Source organism: Neolamprologus multifasciatus, chromosome 9 (genome assembly GCF_963576455.1).
Source record: "Neolamprologus multifasciatus chromosome 9, fNeoMul1.2, whole genome shotgun sequence".
Taxonomy (NCBI): Eukaryota; Metazoa; Chordata; class Actinopteri; order Cichliformes; family Cichlidae; genus Neolamprologus; species Neolamprologus multifasciatus.
Genome location: NC_140447.1, coordinates 32481335 through 32505820, shown reverse-complemented (window position 1 = coordinate 32505820; position 24486 = coordinate 32481335). Strand labels below are relative to the sequence as shown.

The 24486-nt window shown below is 48.6% G+C and overlaps 1 protein-coding gene across 2 annotated transcripts; it reads right to left on the bottom strand.

Moving 5' to 3' along the window:
- Positions 1–661: 661 nt before the first annotated feature.
- Positions 662–18577, bottom strand: inhbaa (inhibin subunit beta Aa). Of its 2 annotated transcripts, XM_085171765.1 has the most exons (3): positions 18310–18577; positions 17202–17955; positions 662–5368 (listed from the first exon to the last, which is right to left on the bottom strand). In XM_085171765.1, exons 2-3 carry the CDS (start codon positions 17743–17745, stop codon positions 4548–4550), a joined length of 1365 nt encoding a protein of 454 aa, XP_085027891.1. In that variant the 5' UTR covers positions 17746–17955; positions 18310–18577; the 3' UTR covers positions 662–4547. The 2 variants fall into 2 exon arrangements, with proteins under 2 accessions (XP_085027891.1, XP_085027890.1); XM_085171764.1 differs by having other exon boundaries at positions 17202–18577.
- Between the last annotated feature and the right edge of the window lie 5909 nt (positions 18578–24486).

The window sequence follows — 24486 nt, the reverse complement described above, 5'->3', positions numbered from 1 at the left end:
ATTTTACAGAGTCACATGAAGGAAATGTCATGAACCCTTTTAAGAAAACGGTTCTGTATAATATGTGTAAAACATTACTTTTTTATAGCGTTGACTCCAACACTGGTCCCACCAAAGACAGGAAATGACTCTGGACACCACCTGTAACACCTGCTGCAGGTGTTCAGGCCCGCTCTGTGTTTATGCTCGCATGATTCGTGTCTTTCCTCTCAGCTTGTTCCCACTCACTGTTTTCAGTTCAGAGTGCAGAGCAAACACTCAGGCTCCCAGCGGCTGTAATAAGTCACAGGTCAGCCGAGGGTGACCTCTGACCTCTGTCCTCGTGGATCGCAGCTTCAGCACAGACTACATTTTTGCCTCTGCATGAGGAAGCGAGTTCCCGCTGCGCCTCCTCCTTGTGCACGAGTGTGGTCCAAGAGTGGAGCCTTAAACCTGAGGGTCACCATGGTAACTGTATTTTAAAGCGACGATACTTAACGTTATATCTCTGTGTCATCAATGCAAACGATGGCAGCAAGAACCAGTTTGAAACAGCTCTTAACAGCAAACTTCAGATTAATCTAGTGACTTTGAGGAAGAGGTCAGAGGTCAAACAGGACATGATGTTTTAAACACGCCACACGTCCAGTTTCACAGGAAAAGAAACGATGACTCGTGACTCTTGTGTACGTCCTTTAAACTTTAATGGTGAAGCAGAAAAACAAAAAATACTATAAAATAAATTAGATTAGAAAAATGCCACAAGCACATTTGATTTGTACAACAAAGCAATGCAACATACTGGAATCTGATTTCCATATATACAGAATAAAAAATAGACTTTTTATTCTTTGTCCACTTTGTTCAGTGTCAGTATTTTTTTTTTCATTTCAATATAAACAAAATTTGAACAAATAACAACCACGTTTTGTTTGTTTTTTTATTTTTTGCTTCTTTTTGAGATTTTTTCTGCACTGACGTTTTGTTTGTGTCCATGTACACAGGACCAACTCCGAGGTCGCCCCACAGTCCAGAAGAACAAGAGGAGGCTCCGCCCTCCTCCATGAAACCATCATAACAACAAAAAAATCCAAAAAGTAAAAACATGTAACTTCATCAAAAAGGCGACAAACACTCCAAAACTTTTGGTGAACAAATCGACAATACTGATAGAAACACACACGACACACAAACAGCCGGAATCTGATTGGACGGCGTTTTCTCCCAAATTTACGGCTGTGGATTTTTTCTTTTTTCAGTTCAGAACAATGAAGAGTAAAGCATTGTGGGAAGTGGAGTTCTTGATGTGCAGAGAGCGAGAGGATGAAACAACAGCAGAGAAACTAAAAACATGAAAACATCGTCTGTTCACTCAGGACAAAATATTCATTTTCTGTGTTTTTCTGTGAAATCCTTTTGAATCAGATCATAAATTCATTGCTTTTCATTTAAAAACAAACAGATACACAAACTCGACTCTTTGGTCTCCTAAAGCAAACTAAGACATTAAATATAAACTTTAACAGCTTTAATTTCACCGTCAAAATTGAATTTTCACCAAATCAACTGAATTTTATGATTCATATGAAAATTCCCATTTCATGTATCCAAAGTGCCATGTTAACAACATTTTATATGATTAATGCTGCGTTTATGCAGCGATTTGTCTCATAGGAGAAAAACTTCAAGGATCTTTGTAATAAAATTTTACCCAATTTTAACTAAAAATTGTTTTAATTTTAGCCCCTGTGTGGAAAAATCCCATGAAACTCACAACGTAACTTTAATAAAGACATAAAGGCCGCTTTGTTTTTGAGTTCATTGAGAAAGATGAGATGCTAATGGTGTAAACATTCACCACAGACAAAGACGTGAACGTGGATTGCAGAGGTTCGATAGGCGGGTAGCTGTAGGCTAGCTATCACAGAGAACTTTAGCTAGCCTGTTTTACAAACGCAGGAAGTGGATCCCACATAAGTGTGTGACCAGCATGTTTTCTAAGTGCTTCACTTTAGCAGAAGTCCTCGGAGCTTCTGACCGGACAGACCGGAGGTTCCCCGTGTGATTATGTAAGTACTTAGCTCCATATAAACATATTAATCTGTACATGCTAACTGGTTGGCTAGCACAGCTATATAGCAACAGGCATGTGCAGATTTATCCAATCAGAAGCCTCCACCTGACCTGTCATGACCCATAGTTCCTCGAATGGCCGCTAAGTGCCAGAAAGCAGCAGGTGAGTGGAGAACGTCATTTTCTGGAGACATCTATTGTGTGTCTACTGTTAGCAAACGTTTGCTTAGTAATCTTTTATAAATCTAGAACTGTTCTGCTTTTCCTCATTTCCTGTCATGAAGCTCATGTTCATGTTAAAAATGTAGAAACTGTTTTTTCTGGAGGCCTATCTCCCCCCACCACTCCCCCTGCCAGTGGCAGACGCCCTCAGACATCGGTGCGTTGGTGGTTCTTTGTGTCCGGGGATGGGCGCCCAGGTACACACCGGCTCACTCCTAGTGGCTGCTTATCGGGGCCTGGAGCCTGGGGCTCGCTCGGGCCCCTTCGGGGGTGGGGTGCCCCCGGCCTCTCGGCCTGGGGCTTGGTCTTCCTTGGTCTCTTGTATTCTGAGGGCCTCTGGATGTCTGGAGTCTTGATCTCCTCCATACCTGCTTCATGCCCTGGTGGACAGGGCTGTGGCCCCCCCACACCCTCTAACAGATCATTACATGAAGGAACCTTTTAAAAACAAGCGCGTCCATGCTCACAGGTGTACACACGGGTGCTCAAACACACTACAAACAAACTACACCCTTTTTGGCTCCTACCTCAAAGCACACTGTGCTGTCGATCTTACGTGCTGCACAATAATGTTTAATATTTAGTATTTACTGTTATATTCCCATATATCATTGTGATGTTGTTTATTGTATTGCTCTCGTTTTCTTCTGCTTGTTTTCTTTTTTTTTTTCTCAACAGGTGATCCAGGTGATCGATATATGTATTTTTTTTTGTCTGCTTATTTAGTTGGTTTTTGTTTTTTGCCCTTTATCCCCGTCCCTCTTCTCCGCTGTTTTTCTTTTCCCCAGTCAAGTCTGTCCCGTATTTAGCAAGTGAAAATAAAATAAAATAAACAATAAAAGGTGAATCAAATAGACCATTATGGCAAGGCCGGGATGGTCTCCGTTGGGCATCTTTCCTCGCCTTTACACAATAATTCTGATGCAAAAGAACCAAACAGGACAGGCAAAACAAAAGAAGAAAGAAACTGTTTTTTCTAGACGTCAGTCTGGATGATGTCATAGAGATGGATGAACATGTTCACCCAAATGTTTCTATTTGTGAGCCAATCAGAAAAGAAGTTGAACTGAAACGGCTGGAGTTAAAGGTTTCAAAGCAGGTGAGCTGAAAATCAGCTGAATGTTTGAAATCCAACATCTGTGAGTGCAGACGGCTGACGAGTGAATTACTGTGTCATCAGCGTAGAAGTGAATAAACGTAGGATTCGTCAATAAACCTCACTGTTGCTGTGAGTACAGAGAGCTGGGCGTGGGCAGCAGCTCACTGAGAAGCAGTGACAGAAACAAACAGAAGGGGATGCAGCTTTCCTGCTAGACTTTTATTGTGAAACAGCATCAAGACCAACATCCTGAAATCAAACGTACATTCTAACGCGAGTCAGCCACCTGTCCACGTGCTTTTGGCAAAATCAGGATTCTCTGGCAGCGAGCGTTAGATGCCAGCTTCAAGCCTCAGCAACCAGGAAGTGACACAACTGATGACACGCTCAAGTATTTTGTCAAGACTAGTGGGGCTCAAACCTGTGACCTCCCTCCGGTCTGTCCTGTCTGTCTGTGGCTAATCTGAACACGAGTGTCGCTATAGTGCAAAAAATAAACACGTTTGAAACGCTTCTTTTAAAAAAGAGACATGATAACACAATATATTATTAACAACAATAATAATATTAATATACTTACTGACAATAATAATTATAACATAAAGAAGTGTTTGGTTCCAGCAGCCGAGCCAACTTGTTTCTTTCAAGTATCTCTCAACACACACACACACACACACACACGCATCACAAACGTATACTTCTAAATAAAGTACAAGAGTCTTCTTCTGTCTTCCTCCAACATTTTGAGAAAGTAAACATTTGGGGAGCCGACAAACGGACACAAATAAAATACAATAAGGTCTGAATACGTGAAACAAGTTGCATAGTTTTGAGATTTTTTTCTTCTTTTGTCGCATTTTTTTCAGGCACCTCGTCTCTCCGAAGTCGGTTCTGCGGTGCTTGAACGTCTCAGCCACATAAATAAGCTTCGCTCCTCCGTTTGTAACAAAAATATATTAGAGATTTTTTTCTTCTCTTTTTCTGAAAGTGCCGTGGAGACTCTGAGTTCTGCTGGATGAGTCTGGAGCAGAGTTTTTACCCCAGAGGGCGACCTCGAGGGACGGACGGAGGCGAAGGATGAAACGCAGTCAATAAAAGTGACGTGATGATCCTAGAGTCAGCTTCCTCCTCTCTGGGCTCAGAGGTGCTCCTCCTCTCCGGCTCAGGTTTGCGTCTACGAGCAGCCGCACTCCTCCACGATCATGTTCTGCACGTCCTTCTTGATGATCTTCTGCTCCTCGTTGTAGTACAGCATGGACATGGCTCGTAGGCGTGTTGGCACGCAGCACGACTTCACGTTCTGGAAGGGGCTGTAGCCTCTCATGCGGTAGTGGCTGATGACGGTGGAGTGGAAGGACAGCGTGGACCCGGTGATGCTCGCCACGTGGGAGGGGCAATCGCCCTCGCAATAGTTGGCGTGATAACCGCGTGGAGCGATTATCCAGTCGTTCCAGCCAATGTCTTTGAAGTCGACGTAGAACTGCCGTTTGCAGCAGACACGCACCTTCCCGTCACACTCCAGCCCGCGCTTCCTGCGCCGCTGCGAGTCGCTGCCGTCTCCCTGCCGGACCACGGCCATGAGGAAGGGCCGGTGGGACTGCTCCCGCTGGTTGTTGCGCTGCGATGTCTCAGCGCTGCCCGAGACCAGGACGATGGTGGCGCCGGTGTCGGCGCAGAGCGGGCAGGCCACCCTGAGGCTCAGTGTCGTGCTTGTGGCGCTCTGCAGCAGGGCCTGCACGGCCGCCGACACCGGGAAGGTGTGCCAGCCGCTGCGGCGGGTGTCCACCGTCTTCTCTGACAGGAGGGTGTCGTCCTGCGGCAGAGACGGATGTCCGCCGGACGGGTGGTGCTGCTGGAAGAGGCGGATGGTGACTTTGGCTCGGCTGCGGTTGGTCTTGGCTAAACGGAGGAAGAGCCAGACGTTGGCCTGCTCCACCAGAGACAGATCGCCGCCTTCTTTGGAGAGGACGAAGTTCACCGTGCCCGGAACCTCACCTGAGACGGAGACAGATGGAGACGGTTAGAAAGACTGTCATACCGCCTACATTCAAACACACCAACCCGTCCATCCACCCCAACCTCAGTCACCTCAGTCACTTTGTGAGTCATGTGACCTTGACCAGTAGAGGGTGCGGTGACCTTTTGGACTGTTTCACTCACACAGCCGTGAACCTTTCCTAATTGTAGCATGCACACATTTTACAACACGTCAGCAGACACACACACACACACACACTGAGGACTCTGTGAGACACATGTGAGCTACACACAGCTGATTGGACTCTTCCTGCTGACTCGGCAGCAGCGGTCGGAGGTTTTGGAGTCAGGCAGCGTTTAAAGCAGCTAATGGTTCCCACCAGGAGCTCACTGTCATACCGCGGCCCGGGACGAGTGGATTTACTGCAGCGTGTCTGAAAACAAACGAAGCGTTTCCCTCTGCAGGTCACAGCCAGCCAAGCTGTTTGAACAGGAAGTCAAATATTGCATTTTCACGCAGCAGCTGCTGGCTTCCTGAGCAGATAGTTTTCTATGTAGGCGATCGCAGAGTGGGGACGCTTACTGGCTGAATCATTTAAGGCTTCAGCAGCTCCCTGGAGGAAGCTCCCATTTTATTTTGATAGCAGACTTTGAGCAAAAAAAAGAAAACAGAGCCGTTAAAGTCAGTTTACAATCATGTGAAGGAAAGAAGAGGACACACACACACACACACACACACACAGACACACACACACACACACACACAGACATTAAAGTTCTCACAATCTCTGCAGGGAACAGCTGAATTCCTGCACACACACAAAACCTCCTCCAGCATTCAAACACACACACACACACACACACACACACACACACACACACACACTGTATCTCCTAGAAGCCTCCACACCAACAGCACCAGTTACGCCGGTGTTGCATAAGCTCCTCACATCACCTTTCCCGCTCTCTCCCTGATGTCTGTCGCCCGTGGGCGTCCGTGCAGAAAGTCAAAGTCACGATTTGGGAGTTTCTGAATGTCAGCTGATGAACGGTGTGACTGGGCGGCTCGTGTGCGTATGTGGAGGCGACCGGCACTCGAGCGAGTCCATTAACACAGTTCAAGCGACAACTCGGAGGCGATTGTCTCGCTTGCATCATCGTCGACACTTCACGAAGATATAATAAAAGTTCATTCATTGTTTCTTAGAATAGCTTCTGCAGCCTTCAAACAAGCACAGAGATCCTGTGAGAGCGTAAGGGACCAATCTGGCAGCGTGGAGCTGAAGCACGGCTTCTGTGGGTTTCTGTGGGCACTCGAGCAGAACCACGCTGGCGTGGCGTGGCGTCCATGCCGCCGAGAGCAGCCATGTTTTCACTCATGATGCTTTGTTGACCTCTTATTCTATTTAGAGGAGCAGTTCAACTCAGACGTGCTGCTTCTGCCCGGCTGTGGTGATGTGAGGCGTTTTGAGGGTATCAGCTGCAGGTTTCTGCTTCTTTCTTAGTTTTCTCACAAGCTCATAAAAATCCACAGTAGCTGCATGTTTGCAGCTTTAGGCTGGAGCCAATCAGAGCTGCTCGGTGACGGCCGAGCTGCGGACAGACGCTCGTTCACATCTGCGTGCAGAAGCGATGGGAAACGCGCCGCTCGTCCTTGATCTCATTCTGTGAGCTGTAAAATCAACTGTCATAAAAAGCATGAAGTTTTCTTATCACGAGCCCAGAAGCAGCCAAAACATTCCTGCACTGTAATTTCTCAGAGAAAGCTGCAACATGTGTGAGCCTGAGAGATAAACAAGTATCTGGACTGTAACCGAATGCTTTCTTTGCTACAGCGCACAGGGTTAAACCCGGCTGTAGGTCATGTGACCGTGTGGTCAGATGTGTGGATGCTAAAGACGACAGTATGGACGACTTCTGCACCGTTTCCCTAAAACCAAAGAAAAGTGAATGGAGTTTGGTTGGGCAGCGACTTTGAGCTGTTCCGTCTATTTTCTCATGAACTAATGTAAGAAAAGAATTTGCCACACGCGTCACATGATCGTGCATGAGTGGGTGGGTTTGAGGCATCCGAAGCATTGTTGCCATTAAACGGGAAAAATGTCAGGAATGTGCAGCTTCTGTGGATTTTGGAAAGCTTTTACTGTCAGAATGGAAAAAAGGAAAAAGAAGAAGCGTTGACACAAAGTTGGACATGTTGGTCTGAAGCATCACTGCGAGCTGCTGCTGCTCAAAGAAGAGCGACAGGTGAGAGCAGGTGGGCGAGCGACAGGTGGAGCAGCAGAGGAGGCGAGAAAGGAGACGCTCGTTTACACTCTGCGACCTCTGCGAGCCTTCCCCTCGCATCACGCTCTGCCTGCTCGCCGCTAATCCCCTCCATCTACACGAGCGCATCGAGGACACACACACACAGTTAGGTTCAGTGTTTTCCTTTGATTTACTTAAAGTCTCATCAGAATAAAGATAAATATAAGGTGGAGTCAGAAGACGCCAGAAATAGCTTCGATTTTATTTAAGAAACTCAATGAAAGTCAACAACATCGTTTAAACCATTAAACACCAATTTAGATCCTGACAGACTGATTCTAGAAACGCTTTTACATCATATCAGCAGCTCGTTCAACACCCACTGCAAACCTAATACGAAGCTCAAACCATCAAATGTCGGCTTCAGATTCACAAAACCATCTCATACCTGACTGTAACCATCAAACACGGAGCATTGATAACCATTTCACACCAGCGTTACACCACACGCTGCCCACCAATGACGACGGCTGCTGCTGTGGCTGCTCGCTCGCTTCTTAGGGTTTGGGGGTGGAGCTGTGTTTGGGTTTAACTCTGATGGTTCAGCAGGAATCTGACAGTCAGGAACGATAAACTGACCTCTGAGTCCAGCAGCGTTCCCTCCCCTCCATCGGCGCGGCGTGGAGATTATTATGACTGTGACTTGATTTATCAGACCAAGCTAAACAGACTTCCTGCCAACACGCAGCACAAACACGGTTTGGTATGTTGTTAAAAGGACGGCTGGTTTATTATAAATCTTATTAAATCCTCTCTAATCCCCTCTGTCACCCACACGGGGGAGCGCTGACCAGTGTTATCGTGTTATTGGACACCTGGAGGTCAAAGGTCACACTTCATGACGGCATTTATCTGTGTTACTAAAACCACAAACACAAACTCCACACCTAATCCCATCACAAAAACACTCAGGTCAGCACTTAGCTTAGCAGCGCCACAAAAGGAAAAAGCTCCGCTCGGAGCGCCGCTCAGAGACCTGCTGTGAGGGAACAGCCATCGCAGTTTGAGCTCCACTTTGTCACTCTCACACATATTCATGTTCTACAGTCAGGAGCCAGCAGATTAAAGAGGGCGTTGGCCTTCAGAGGAGGCGGGGCCTAACCTAAACCACTAAAGCTGGATTTGACCGTTGACACGTGTGAGTGGACACACCCTCCTTCATCATATCATCCTCTGTCCCCCATGTTTACACACACACACACACACACACACACACACAGTGCCCATGTTTGGACAGATGGGTACTGGGTGTGTGTGTGTGTGTGTGTGTGTGTGTGTGTGTGTGCGCCCTGAGGATGAGGATGAGCTGGTGGTGTGATCAGGCTGCGTCCTCACACAGTCCTGCTCATGGTGAAACCTGCAGAGTCACAGCTCTTCCTGTGAGGAGCAGGAAGCCCTGACAGCCTCAGTCTGTCCTGGGCGTCCATATTTGACTAAAATCTGCTGTTTCTCAGACGGTCAGGGTTCCTCCTCTGAGGAGCGAGAACATGAAAACTAAAGTCCAGAAGTTGTGACTCAGCGTCTGCGGTCAGCAGTAACCAAACAACCGCCTCACTATCAAACCAAACAGCTGACAGCCGTTTCCCAGAATCCTCGGCTCAGATAAGCTGTAGTTTATTATCATTCAAGCACGAAACGTGTATTAATCCACCGCTGAAAAAAGTCCCTAAAACAGCCAGTGCTGTGTTTGTCTCTGCAGCGAGTGAGACGTTTGTCACGTGAGAAGAAGCTCGGTCGGTGTTCGTCGTGTTTGTCCTGACCGCCGCCCAGCCGCCCTTTCTTCTGTCCTACAGTTTACATTAGGAGGGCGTGGCCGGCCCCGTGTTTACCTGCACAGGTTAAATATGCTTCAAGTTAAGCATGTGGAGAAAGTCTGGATTAAAGAGCTGCAGTTTCACATGTTTGTGCTTTGAAATCAGAAGCTGAGAAATGAAAAAGGAAAAAACCTCCAATAAAGAGGAAATCGTCATGTGACCAGAAAGAAGAAGTTACAGCTTTTAAATCCTGAGACTCTCCATCGTCAATAATTCGCTTCAACACAATGATTCAAACTAATTCAGACCGGAGGTCACATGATTACAAAGCTGCTGAGCCGTCACAGTGACGTCGGCAAACCCACCAAAATGGCGAGTTCACCAGCAGGCTCAGCGCCGGCTGGAGGGGCAAACAAGAGTGTTTAATAACCAATCACAGCTGCAGTCACGCTGCACGCAAAGACACAATCAGGTCACATGACACAAACACTGTGATTGGTCGGTCACAGTAACGTGGATGGTATGAAATACTCATCCAATGGTGTCACGTGCTGCTGGCGTGACAGTGATGTGCACATGCACGCAGGACGTGGATGCCGAGGCCTCCAAAGGCGCCACCTCGAGGCTGAACAGGTGGAGATGTCACAACGCGCTGCACTCAGCAGTTAGCTTCAGGTAAAGATGGCTATGAAGAAAAGTGCAGCTTTGATCCCCTGGCCTCACATGATGGAAGGGGGCGTGGTCGGCTGGTCACACAAGCTGATCTCACACACCTGAAGACCTGTCTGTGGTCTGGATTAAATACTCAGACTTTGATGATAAAGCAGGACGCTCTGGTGACAATAACCCGACTGAGAATCTCTAAACATCGGTAAAAACCAAACCCTGCGAGCAGCTGGCGTCGCTGAGTGTCCTGATTCTGATTCGTCTGTTTCTGAGCGTCTAAACAAAGTCTGTGAACATCTGATCCTGGTTTCTCGAGGCTTTGATGGAACGCAGGTGTTTACAGGAAGTGGCAAGCAGGCAATTTACAGGACGCCCGTTTCACCAGCTAAAGGTTAAAGTTCACCACGTCAGCACTGATCCTCTGCGTGGGAGGAGCTAAGGAGCTGGACTCGTTGTTTCCATCCAGTAGTCGCGTGTCGTGCTTTTATTCTCACTTGGAGGGACAATAAAGTGAAATGAAAGCAGCAGAGAAGTTTCAGATGTGGCTCCCGGAGCTGCGACGGCTCTGCTTGGATCACGTGCGCCAGCTCTTCGTACCAAATAAAAGAGGGCTGTAAAACGATTCCAGCAGTTTCAAACACGAAGACAATAAAACCCCGGAGAGGCCGTCCCAGCGTTAAACCAGCCAACACTCATACTTCTGTTGTTTTAACAAAGTGCTTTTGTGGCCTGTTTCTCATTTTCAGCCCTCGTCTGAAGCACATTTCTCTCCGGGGAACGTAAAAATTTGAGCTAATTTCAAGTCGCAGTGCTGTCCTGTGGCTGAGCCTGCCTGTCAGTCTGGGTTCCCAGGCCAGTTTATTTATACCGAGAGCAGATAAGCAGCCCGATCTGACAGACAAACGCCAGCGAAACTCTAGCACAGTGCCGCTTAGAGAAAACACCGCCGTCTGACGTGACCGTCGACTGCAACACCAACATGCAGACGGCTTCAAACCCGCCAGAGTCCTGCTGCTTCTTCTCAGCTCTAACGTCATCCTCCATCAGACGAGCAGACGGATGCACAGCAGCTGGGCGTGTCCGTGTGAAAACATCGATCCAAACCTTTCATTTCAGAGGAACATCGGAGCAGGACGAATCTGCTCAGTGTCAGCTGACAGGTCGCACACATACACTCATTAATGCTGAGTGCAGGTTCAGCTGATGCTCTAGGCTTCCACACGGGATAAATTGACAGCTCAAACTTTTCCTGGACTCGAGACAAATTAAACCAGTCACGCAGAAGAAGCTGGTTTTTATCTGCCTGTCTCTTTATCTCTGCAGGAAAAGTCTTATCTCAACTGTTAAGGTAACAACTTCCCTTTAACGTCACAACACAGGAACAACATTTAAGAGCGCTCCTGCTCTGAGCCACACTGGGAGCCTCCCAGTGCGGCCAGTCTCACTCTGAGCCTCTGATGTGGTAAATATAAACCCGATTGTTTCTCTGTGCGGTTCATCCGGGGACAAATGCCGAGGCTCACACAGATTCCTCCTCTCTTTCCCACTCATTCCTCCCCCGGTCCTCCCTCTCTGCCTAAACTCTCCGATTCCTCCCAATGGAGCCACACAGCAGAGAGAGGACAACGAGGAGAGGTCTCACTCTCATGCTGTACTCACTGTCTTCTAAACACAGCCACACCTGGGATCAGAGACCCAGAATAAACACGGCCTATGCTGGAAACCAGTCAGCTGATCTGCTTACTTCAAATCTAGTGGCCAGTTTTCAGGGTTTCCAAGTATCTAAAGCACATATCTGGACTAGTTCTTCCTTTTCAGACCACTTATGTGGTCTATGAAGGCAGAGCTGTAATTTCACTGGCTTTGCTTTTGTTTAGCAAACACAGTCGACCAGAACCTGGACAACAAGATGGAACCAGACAGTCTTTGGTAACTGAAAGTTTACAGACCATCAGGATGCATGTGGTGGTTCAGTAGAGCTAGAATATCTGCAAGTGTGCTAGACGTCTAACAGGGTTAACTTCCAAAAACTGATTAAGGGACCAGAGGTGGGTCTACAGCTGGTCTATGATTACTCTATAGCTGGTCTGTAGCTGGTCTGTAGCTGGTCTATGGTTACTCTATAGCTGGTCTGTAGCTGGTCTGTAGCTGGTCTATGGTTACTCTATAGCTGGTCTGTAGCTGGTCTATGGTTACTGTATAGCTGGTCTGTAGCTGGTCTGCAGCTGGTCTATGGTTACTCTATAGCTGGTCTGTAGCTGGGCTATAGCTGGTCTATGATTACTCTATAGCTGGTCTGTAGCTGGTCTGTAGCTGGTCTATGATTACTCTATAGCTGGTCTGTAGCTGGTCTGTAGCTGGTCTATGATTACTCTATAGCTGGTCTGTAGCTGGTCTATAGCTGGTCTGTAGCTGGTCTGTAGCTGATCTATGGTTACTCTATAGCTGGTCTGTAGCTGGTCTGTAGCTGGTCTATGGTTACTCTATAGCTGGTCTGTAGCTGGTCTGTAGCTGGTCTATGATTACTCTATAGCTGGTCTATAGCTAGTCTGTAGCTGGTCTATGGTTACTCTATAGCTGGTCTATAGCTGGTCTGTAGCTGGTCTATGGTTACTCTATAGCTGGTCTATAGCTGGTCTATGGTTACTCTATAGCTGGTCTGTAGCTGGTCTGTAGCTGGTCTATAGCTGGTCTGTAGCTGGTCTATGATTACTCTATAGCTGGTCTATAGCTGGTCTATGGTTACTCTATAGCTGGTCTGTAGCTGGTCTGTAGCTGGTCTATAGCTGGTCTGTAGCTGGTCTATGGTTACTCTATAGCTGGTCTGTAGCTGGTCTGTAGCTGGTCTATAGCTGGTCTGTAGCTGGTCTATGGTTACTCTATAGCTGGTCTATAGCTGGTCTATAGCTGGTCTATGGTTACTCTATAGCTGGTCTGTAGCTGGTCTGTAGCTGGTCTGTAGCTGGTCTATACCTGGTCTGTAGCTGGTCTATGGTTACTCTATAGCTGGACTATAGCTGGTCTGTAGCTGGTCTATGGTTACTGTATAGCTGGTCTGTAGCTGGGCTATAGCTGGTCTATGGTTACTCTATAGCTGGTCTGTAGCTGGTCTGTAGCTGGTCTATGGTTACTCTATAGCTGGTCTGTAGCTGGTCTATGGTTACTCTATAGCTGGTCTGTAGCTGGTCTGTAGCTGGTCTATGATTACTCTATAGCTGGTCTATAGCTGGTCTGTAGCTGGTCTATGGTTACTCTATAGCTGGTCTATAGCTGGTCTGTAGCTGGTCTATAGCTGGTCTGTAGCTGGTCTATGGTTACTCTATAGCTGGTCTGTAGCTGGTCTGTAGCTGGTCTATGGTTACTCTATAGCTGGTCTGTAGCTGGTCTATGGTTACTCTATAGCTGGTCTGTGGCTGGTCTGTAGCTGGTCTATGATTACTCTATAGCTGGTCTATAGCTGGTCTGTAGCTGGTCTATGGTTACTCTATAGCTGGTCTATAGCTGGTCTGTAGCTGGTCTATAGCTGGTCTGTAGCTGGTCTATGGTTACTCTATAGCTGGTCTGTAGCTGGTCTGTAGCTGGTCTGTAGCTGGTCTATGGTTACTCTATAGCTGGTCTGTAGCTGGTCTGTAGCTGGTCTATGGTTACTGTATAGCTGGTCTGTAGCTGGTCTATGGTTACTCTATAGCTGGACTATAGCTGGTCTGTAGCTGGTCTATGGTTACTGTATAGCTGGTCTGTAGCTGGTCTATGGTTACTCTATAGCTGGACTATAGCTGGTCTGTAGCTGGTCTATGGTTACTGTATAGCTGGTCTGTAGCTGGTCTATAGCTGGTCTATGGTTACTCTATAGCTGGACTATAGCTGGTCTGTAGCTGGTCTATAGCTGGTCTATGGTTACTCTATAGCTGGACTATAGCTGGTCTGTAGCTGGTCTGTAGCTGGTCTATGGTTACTCTATAGCTAAAGCTGCGTCACGCTAAGACCTTGATGGACAGGGAGAAAAGATGAGGAGCAGAGGTGGAGAAGATGAAAAGAAAAATAACACAACGAATGGATAAACAGAGAAAAAGAAGAAGATGGAAAAAAAGAATTATTGCCAAGAAAAGATGAGAGAGAAGGAGCGAGATCAAACGAGGAGCAGCGGGAAGAGAAAAATGGGAGTGAGAGAAAGGAAAACAGAGAAAGGAAACACGCTAATTGTAGTTTATTTTCATATCTTACAGATGTTTTTGTCCTATCAGCCGCTTCTATTCACTGCTTCCTCTCAGTTGTTGCAGGTCACTGAACCTGAACCTGAGCTCATCTCACGGATGCTAGTTTGAATCCCCAGACAGAGGCGGCCACCAGAATAGACCAACAATGACCGGTTTATTCTGTCTGCCACAGTGGCGAAGGCTAGATGGAGGTTAGAGGGGGCAGCAGAGAGCGAGAGGGGGAGGCGACAGTGGATTGAGGAATGTCGCTAATGATGTGTTCAATTAAGTTCAATTAGCCTAATTGTCCTCTGTGTGTGGGGAGAAGCGGGGGGAAGATAAACAGAGCGGGCTTATGGAAGGAGAAGGCCGGACAGATGGATATTGTGTCTGAGCTGCTAAACGGAGGTTGACACTTGGTCTCCGCCAAGAATCCAGTTGTCCCTGTGCTTCTCTGCTTGCCATCTCCGTCGCCCAAAATAATTACCGCGGTCCCTGAATGCCTCACTTAGTCCTGACAAAGCACAAGACTGGCAGGGTGAAAAGTATTCTCATGGCGGATCAAGTAACATCTTAGAAAAACAACAAGGTTTTATCAGATCAGGGGGAAGTGTCTGCTGACGGTGTCCTCGAGGCTTAAAATAAGGTTCCACACACAAGACTGGAACACTCATCCAAGGACTGGTACTGGACGGGCTGGAGTCAACCATGATGCTGGCTGTTTTATTTAATATGTTCCCAAAGTGAATTCTGGGAGTGTTTTCATTGGTGGTGGCTCCACACACTCGAGTTTCACCCAAGCTGCTTAGCGACCGCTAAGACCGGTTGGAAAACCGGGCACATTTCATCGTATGATAAGCCTCCTTTGTTTGGGCCAATATGGTGATGGCACAAAGTTCTGAGACTTCCTGTGCAAGAAAACACACACCCACAGTGTCTGTGGGAAAATAATGATGGAAGAACCAGTGTTATCACAGAGGGGGTGGAGGTGGGGGTGGATGGATGGGCGGGTCTCCTGCTTTGTTTTGATCCAAACTCTGAACTTTACCAAGTAAAAAGCTAAAACGTCAAACTTGAGCCACAGCGCCGCCACATCAGGGCGGAGAGTATTGCACCGTTCTAACTTCACTATTAACGCAAGACAACCCAAGCAGGTGATTAGGTAGAGGATCACCAGGGGGTTTAAATCTGGGACTCCCCACCATGTGACCCTAGAACTGAAGAAGCTTCTCGGATGAGAGGTGAAACGTCTTCAAGCAACTTAAAGAAGTCCAGACGCTTTTCTTTCCAAGCTCGTTAGCCTACGATGACCTGGACAACTGAAAACCCAAACAGTACTGAAAGTGCTCGACACGCCGGCATGGTGAGAGCTGTGAGCTTTTATTTAACTGGAAATATTCTCTGTCTGACATGAAGAGGTAAAGAAAATGTGAATCAGCAGAATGGACATTTGCAGGCACTTCCACAGCTTCACTCTGTAGCACTGAAACATGACTTCAGTATGACTCGTGCAGAATAAAGACGTGTGAGTGTAAAACAGAAAATCACTACATGTGTAGAAGCCAGCGTCACCGCATCAGCTCAGTGTTTCCAGCAGCACACAGAGCTTATGCAGTCATTCTGCCCCCTGCTGGCTGACACATGCGCTAACGTGGCTGCAAACTGGTGCTAAAATATTAAGAGCAGACTGCTGAGGTATATTTAATGATTCAGAGCATGAAGTGAAAACTGCTCTTACTTTAAATGGACGCCTGGCCGCTTTGTGGGGGGATTTCTTTTGTGAATGAAGTTCAAACTGAGCGTTTCTGTTTTCTGCCTGTAATCTGAATTAGCGTCCTTAGTGCTGTGAGATTTCAGCAAGGCCGTTGATTTGCCTTGAACGCTGCCTTCAGTCGCTGCCAGCAGGAGCGTAGCGACGGCCGAGGGGCCATAAATCTGAGCCTGAGGAGAATCGGGGCGCACAGAGCTGCCTCTGAAATGTGGCTGTAATGCATAATGAGGGTTAAGCGTGCTGCAGGCGGCGTCTTCCTGAGACTCCGAGCACAGCAAAGGTTTCGGCCGGTTGATTTTATTGAAACGCCGGCGACGTCGAGCTGTCTGACAGCTGATCGTGATTGGCTGTTTCTAACTCTACGGACGAGATCAAACTCCGTGTTTTCCTTTCAATAAAAGCTGCTCCTCTCCTCCTGTTTGCACAGATCCACTTCATAAAATTCTTTTCCATCTGCTGTTCCAGACTCTCGCCTACAGAAACTCCAGAGGAGGAAGAACACGTCACAGTCCCGCCCACACCGCTCGACTGACAGGTGAGCCGATCGAGGACTTCAGATTTGCTTCTACATCTATAAACCTCACCTCTGTGGCCGACCTAAGAGAGTTTAGAGTAACCAGAATCAACCTGGAAACACGGGAACACACAGGAAACAGGAAAAACACTGGAGTCACCAGGCTTTCCCAGAAACCTGGTGACTCCAGCGAGCACCGCGACGAGAGCAGGCAAAGCGGGACCTGCAGCAGGTCTGAAGGTCAAAGGTGACGCGCGGAGGAAGAAGCAGTTAACACCTGACCCCCCCCCCCAATGCACACACTGCCTCCTGCTCGCGCTCTTTGTTGCTACTGTCGGTCAGAAACACATTACAGCCCTGTTACCACTTTAAGAGGTGCACACACACACACACACACACACACACACACACACACAGGCAGTGACACACGAAGCTCTGACTGTAAGTACATAATGAGGTATTCTCTGACAACAGCAGGAGGTGATTACAGTGTGTGTGTGTGTGTGTGTGTGTGTGTGTGTGTGTGTGTGTGTATGTGTGTGTGTGTGGGGAGTGGAGGTGTTCGACTGAGTGAGTACGCAGGTGGAATTAAGCAGGTGGACACACACACACACTTCCTGTCTCGTGTTGATGTCACACTCACCGGGCTCGGCGAAGGTGATGATCTCCGTCGTCTCCTGAACATCGCCGCCGTCTCCCGCACGAGCTCCCGCCGCCGATAGCGCTGCTGCCACTCCTCCTCTTCCTCGGCTTCCCCTCCCTCTCACCTCCTCCTCCCCCTCGATCTGCACGCTGCCGTCCTCCGCCACTCGCCCCACGTGGAGCTTGCGCAAAGCGTTGAGGAGCGCGGCGCGCGGCACGGGCCGGGTGATGTTGGGTCGGGCCTGGAGGTGCAGCATGTTGAGGATGTGCCTCTTCACCGCCTCCACCACGTCTTGCTGAGCCGCCTCATCTTCATCTTGCTCGTGCCCCCTCGCCATGCCGTCCCCCGCTGTGACCCCTTCGTTCCTCCGCATCCTGGCCAGGGCGCAGGAGGGGCAGTGGGAGCCGGCGTCCGGCTGGTGGTGAGGGTGGACGGTCAGGGAAAGCGGCTGGAGCCCGGGCCCCGCCGGGTCCGAGGCAGAAACGCTGCTCTGCACCTGGACCAGGAGCAGGAGGGTCCAGCTGAGCAGGGGCAACGGCGACATGACGGCAGGAGATTCAGTGATGCTGCCGGGTGCTCAAACAGAGCCGAGGAGACGAAGAAGAGTCGAGTTTGGTAGAAAAGTGAAGAAAAACTGAGTCCTGGATGAAGAAGAAGAGTGTTTGAGATTCACCTTCCTCCTCCTCTGCTCGCTCTCTCACGTTCTCTCTCAGAAGTTTGGAAGCTGCAAAGTTGAGCTCAGCTCACAGTCCACCTGTGAAACGGAGGAAAAAAAGCTGTAAAGAAACCAGACACAAAAAAGAGAAAAACACACAACGCCGGCAGAGAAAATGAGTAATCCGTGTCTTTTTTGTCAGGGACAGATGGCTGAAAAATGTGGAGGCGTCACAAGAAAGAAAGAAAGAAAAAACAAGAAAACAAGAAAAAGGAGAAAAAGTCTCAGATGTGATGAATGGATGATGAAGTCTGCAGGAGGATCCTGGTTCCCGGGGTGAAGTCGCTGCACAGAGTGTGTGTCTGTGTGTGTCTGTGTGTGTCGGTGTGTGTCGGTGTGTGTCGGAGAGGCAGTTGGACTAAGTTAAGACGGGAGTTCCTCGCTCTCCTTTACCTCGTTCTCTCTCTCTCTGTGGTGAATGCCTTCCCTCGCTCACCAGTTGAATGGTTTTAGCGGAGTGGGCTGGACTCTCTCTCTCTCGCTCGTCTTTCTTTCCCTCCCTCTGCTTCTCTCTCCTCTCGCTCGCCCTGGCAGCCTCCCACCATAATTATATCTCCCTCCTTCCCTCCCTCTCTCTCCTTCACTCCAGTCTCCTCCCATCCTCCTCTGTGACTCATACCACTCTAACTTTTACCTTCTCCCTCCTCCCTCCCCCCTCCCTCCCTCTGTTTGGCTGTTAATGGAGCAAAGCTGGTATTCCTTTATCCCTCCCTCCCTCCCCTCCTCCCACGGTCGGCTGTGAATGAGTTGCATGTCGAGGGGAAAATTCTTGGATGAAGTGGGTTTGTGCTATGACTCTCCTGTCCATCTGTTACCCGTTTGACTGTCTATCAGTCTGTCTGACACTCTGCAGCTACAGTCAACATGGCATCACGGTTCATGACTGTGCCGTCTCGTCCCGCGGCGGGCATAGCGGCGGGGATTCCTTTACCCTAAAGGCACAGATACGGGCACAGTAACCAAGAGGCGGTGGGCTTCACGTGCCCCGCCATCGGCTGACAGTGGTGGAGGTCTGCAGGCGTGACAGAAGAGCCTCAGTGATGAAGATAGAAAAACGAACAAACCTAAAGTTTCAGTCAGCGGGTGGGTGGGTGGGGGGGGGGGGGGGGGACCGGAGGGAACGCTGACAAACTCAAAGTGGAAAGTTTGAAGGACACGGATGAAAGCAGTCTCTGATTCTGCTGCTGTGATGGCGGTGATCTGAGGACGCCGTCACAGAGAAATGATGAAATAACCACCAACGTGTTTCATGGTTTCTATTAAACGGTTTCTTCAGGAACCCCAGGGGTTCTAAGTTCTAGTGATGTTCTGTTGCCTCGAGGTGTTGGTAAATGGTAAATGGCCTGTATTTGTATAGCACTTCACACAATCAGTCATCCACACATTCACACACACATTCACACTCTGGTGATGACAGCTACATTGTAGCCACAGCCACCCTGGCTGCCGGACACTGGCGCCACCGGGCCCTCTGACCCCCACCAGTAGGCAACTTGCTCAAGGACACAACGACCGAGACTGTCGGAGCCGGGGCTCAAACTGGCAACCTTCCGATTACAAGACGAACTCCCAACTCTTGAGCCAGGATCACCCCCAAGACGTTGTGCCCCGTGTTCTAGCATAAACCTGAGTTTCTGATGTGATTTTGATAGCAGCTAATAGGTTCTTGCACGGTCCTGCTGGACCTTTCAACAGGGATTTGAAAAAGCTGCTGATTTGTAGCTGAGTTTCAGGACCAAACGAGTCTCAGATTTAATTTCAGTCGCCTCAGAAAATAAAGAAGGGTTTTAAACTGGGTATGGTGCCAGTCCAGCACAAACGTAACAGGCTTCTAATCTCGGGGGGTTGTAGATGTTAGATTTTAACAAGAGAGTCCCAAAGATCACTGAGAGGTTTGGGGGTTTCTCTGCAGTGCCACAGAGGGATTAGACATGACATTTGGGGGGTCCCCTCTCGATGGAAGGTTTCAAAGTCATTTTGGGAGAAATTAAAGGGGTGAGGATGGCGTAGGGGTGGGGTAGAGGATTAGTGCCATGTGTTTCAAAGGTCTGAGCAGGTTCAGGTTATTAAAGTCTATTTAAAGGCTGGTGCCGATGCTCGAGCTGCCAATAACAGAAACTGACGAATTCTCATGTTTGCTTCCTTTCCTTTCCTTTCCTTTCCTTTCCTTCCCAGATCCACCCTAACCAGTTCCAGGTTTAGAACATGTTCCCATGAAGCTGCTGGTTTGCTTGACAAACTGTTTGCTTTCATCATCATCATCATCACTGTCTTACTTGGAAACAGCACAAACAGGATGGTGATCAGCACAGTTTGTCATCACGTTTCTTTCACTGAGACATCAAAGCTCTGAGCGGCATCAGGAGAGCAAAGAATGACGAGCTCACATTAACTGAAGAACCTTTTTAAAGTCTTCAGTCAAATCTCGTCTCATCTACCAAAGGCCTGGGTTTGGTTCATGTCACCGAGACACAACTCTGGGCCGGTTTCCTGGGAGCTGGTTGTGTTTTGGTGGTTTAGAGTTCTTAAACTGTTGTGATAGAGGGGAAACCCGTCCAGGGTGTGCCCTTCATGCCCCGCAGCAGCTGTAATGGGCTCCAGCTGATGAGCAGTTGATGGATGGTTTAGGTTCAGTTAATCTCTCTCATCCAAAAGTCTTTAATGCCAAAATATCCTGAAGCTCCTGAAACTTTGCAGTTTTTAGCGTGTGGCCTAAATGAAACCTAACTTTAACCCTGAAGCTAAAGACTGTGACAGGGCAGGAAGGTTTCTGCAGGGCGGACAGGAAGTCCCTAACATGGACGCTTTGGTTTAACAGGTGAACCAAAGGGATCTGAGTAGTTTTAAAGATGTATTAACACCAGTGTAATAATCAGAACTCTACAGCAGGAGTTGTGCTGTAGCTATTTCCCATTACACCACCTCTGCACCCCCTTCCCTCCACCTCGTGCTCGATGCTGCAGAAACCAGAGTCAGCTGTGACTGTAGAGGAAGCAGGGACGACGCGGCGTTACGCACCGAAGCTTCCGGCTGTAATCAGACGTCTGGGATTCTCCCCGCGCTGCTGTGACATCATCACTGCGGGGTAAGTGTGAGTCGTTGTGTTCATGTTTTTGTAAAGGCCGTCCAGCTCATGCCTGTGTGAGCTCAGCGCTCGCCGAGTGGCCTAATAAAGCCTCTGCAGCGTGTGGAGCGTGCACGGACGTGTCTGCGCCGCTGCTTCTTTAAATAACTCCAACCAGCTGTGAGTCACGAACCTGCCGCACCGCCAGCAGCACGCTGATACACCTCGCCCCCGGGCACGAAAAACAGCAACCAAAACAACCACAGCAGCTGGAAAAGTACGAGGGAGTGATTTCATCTGCCGACCATCGCATGACCTCATCTGTCCAGAGTCATTCAGAGTTATGAAGCGTGTCTGAGTTTGGGGGAATGCCCTCTGACGATGAAGCCACCATCATCCTCACACAGGCCCCTGATTTCATTCTGCTGTGGGAAGCCGACGTGTTCAGGGTGAACACGCCACGACAGACGTGTCCAGGCTGCTGGTTTGATCTTTGCTGACCTTTGACCTCGCTCTAAATGAGCTCCTGGTGTGTTTCTGTGTGGCGAGGACGTGATGGGCAGGTGAGCGGAGGCTGGTGCTCCGTCACCCTGAATGCAGATGGAACTGCTCCATCTAGTGGACGTCAGCTCTCAGCACCGTGACCTCAGAGCAGCCTCACGTCTTCATCGCTCTTCTTCTTCGTTTCCTGTTTCAGGTCTTTGTCGGTCCTGCTGTCTCGTTATTCAAGGGGATTTTCATGCCCACCTCTGTCTTTTATTCTCCGGCTCATTCCAGCACACTAACACAAGCGATGGACCCTGGAATTCTTTTAGAGTGGAGCATTCAAAGAGGGATGTGAATCTCTCAGGATTTTTATATCATTTGTACAGTTTGAGTTTATAATTTTCTAATAGAACCGGAGACAGTTTAAAGAGCTGACTTGGTTACATATCAAAGGGTTTTTAATGAGTACAGATAATAATCAGAGTTTGTAAAGGTGAGCCAAAGCTCAGGTGAGGCTTTGAGATTATCCAATGGGGTTCCAGAAAGCGTTCCTAATGTTTTGACTGTTGAAGGATGAGCCAGGTAGTCCAACAAATTTAAACAAATTTCATTTCATTCGTTCTGTGTTGGTTTCACAGTTCGTCAGTTCTGAATTCTTGATTTCAAAGAATAAGAAACAAATTTTATGAGATTGTTGGCGGTGAATTTATCACTGGTGATTATTCGATTCTGTATTTTTATATTGTTAGCCAAAGAAAGGTGTTTCTAAAGGACAACATTTTGTTTGAGGGTCGAACATTTCTGAAGGTTAACTGTTGCTCAGTTTAAGACGAGCAGATGAGTTCTTGATGGTTTCACTGGTTTTTAAAGGTGGAACCAAGGGCTCTACAGGGGCCTCCCACAGGCCTGACTGACAGTGACAATGCTAACATGCTAACATTAGCCTATTAGCTGTAATGTGCAGCAGAGGCGGGAATGTCAGTATGAGTGTGTGGCTTACAGTTTATTTACAGACTGCATTCCACTCTGTAAGGTGCTGGTTTGGTGCCAGATGTCTGGAGTCTGACACGGCGACAGGAACCGCCGGGCATTCAGGGCGAGAGACACTGACTGACAAACAGGGAGTGAGAGAAAGTCAGTGTTTGTGGGGCGAGCTGGTCAGAGGGCCCGGTTCACAGCTCAGGACCCCGTCTTTGATGTGTGTGTGTGTGTGTGTGTGTGTGTGTGTGTGTGTCATGCAGATGTCCGGGTGTGTCTGCTTTGTGTTTGTGTAGGTGGGAAAACTGCAGCAGCATTTTTCCCTGATGTGATTATTTTCTCTTAACAGCTTACTCACCAATCAGAGAAGAGGAAGGTGATGATGTCACCCTGATGACAGGTAGGATCAGAGAGGTGAAGATGGATGACTTTACTCTGTCGTGTCCTCACCGAGTGAACTGAGCTCAGCCTGATCCTGATCCTGACCTGGACCCGGCTCAGACCTGGACCCTCGAACAGCCTCTTAAAGATCCACCAGAGAAACTCAGAACTGTTCTCTGAGGTCCTGACGATGATAGTTACACCAGCACACACACACACACTTTTCCCTCCTCTTCATCTTGAAGGCTTCGTGTGTGTTTTCATGTATCTGACATTTTCCAGAGTCAGACCTCTGACAGCTCAGAGGATGTGCGGTGATTCATGCCTGCCACACACACACACACACACACACACACACACACACACACACACCACACACACACACACACACACACACACACACACACACACACATCAAAGACGGGGTCCTGAGCTGTGAACCGGGCCCTCTGACCAGCTCGCCCCACAAACACTGACTTTCTCTCTCTCCCTGTTTGTCAGTCAGTGTCTCTCGCCCTGAATGCCCGGCGGTTCCTGTCGCCGTGTCAGACTCCAGACATCTGGCACCAAACCAGCACCTTACAGAGCGCCGGACAGCTTCCATGTTTGTGCAGCTGGAGCTTCTGAGCGTGGTGTGTTTGGCGGGTGGAGGATGATCATAGGTATGTATAGATGATCCTTACTTCCTGCTGTGTCGCTGCAGCAGATGGAGGCTGATGTCTGACCTGGACCCGGGTACACGCCTCATGACCTCCTGATGCTCATTTGTAGGAAAGTGTTTTATGCCTTCTCACTCTGATTATGACGCCTGATAACCTTCAGGTAACGCTGTCAGGGCATCTTTCCATCAGCTCTTCTTTAAAGGCACTGAGGAAGGCCGTTACTTTTATATGCTTCATATTCCCCATTCCAGATGTTTTCAGAGACAGCTGTCCCTCGGGCCGAGCAGATGTTGCTCCTGAGCCTGTGGACATGGGTGAGCACTAACGAGGCCTTCACAGATGTTTGCGTCGACCTGCAACACTTCAGGATGGCCCGTACCGCCGTGCACATGACTCTGTGTGCGTGATTGTTTTTCGAGTTTCTCGGCCCACCAGCCGGGTCTCCTCTCTGAGGAAGAGGAGCTGGGTCAAACACCTTTCTCAGAAACCTGCTGGATGTGACTCCATGATCAATCTGTGAGAAACGGCAGCGTCACGCGTGATTAATGCGAGCGGTAGATTTCCAGCATATGAAGCAACTCGAGTGGCGCAGCACTTTGGCTTTTTAAGGGCATGCAGCTCTGTGTGCGAGCCTCTCTGTGGAGACGTGGTGACTAATGTAAACACGGCCGTGAATACTGGGGAAAACCTCCAGTTCCAGCAAACTGCGTCGCCTCCTCAGAGTTCACAGGATCAGACGCTTCCCCGCGCTCGTCGTTCATCTCTCCGATGCTTTCAGCTCAGTGTAAACAGCAGAAACACTGTGCTGTGAAATATGAATGAGGGGATGAACTTAGCATCAATAAATCAGCGTGAAGTCCTTGTTGTGTATGTTGAAAGTAAAAACAGGCCCATTAAAGAGTCTCTCGAGTCTGAGGTGAAGTTACGCCAGCAGGACTTCTTCACGTCAGAGTGGTGTCAGAAGTCCACGAGCCCGCGGATAAAAGCTGTTTGCTGTGT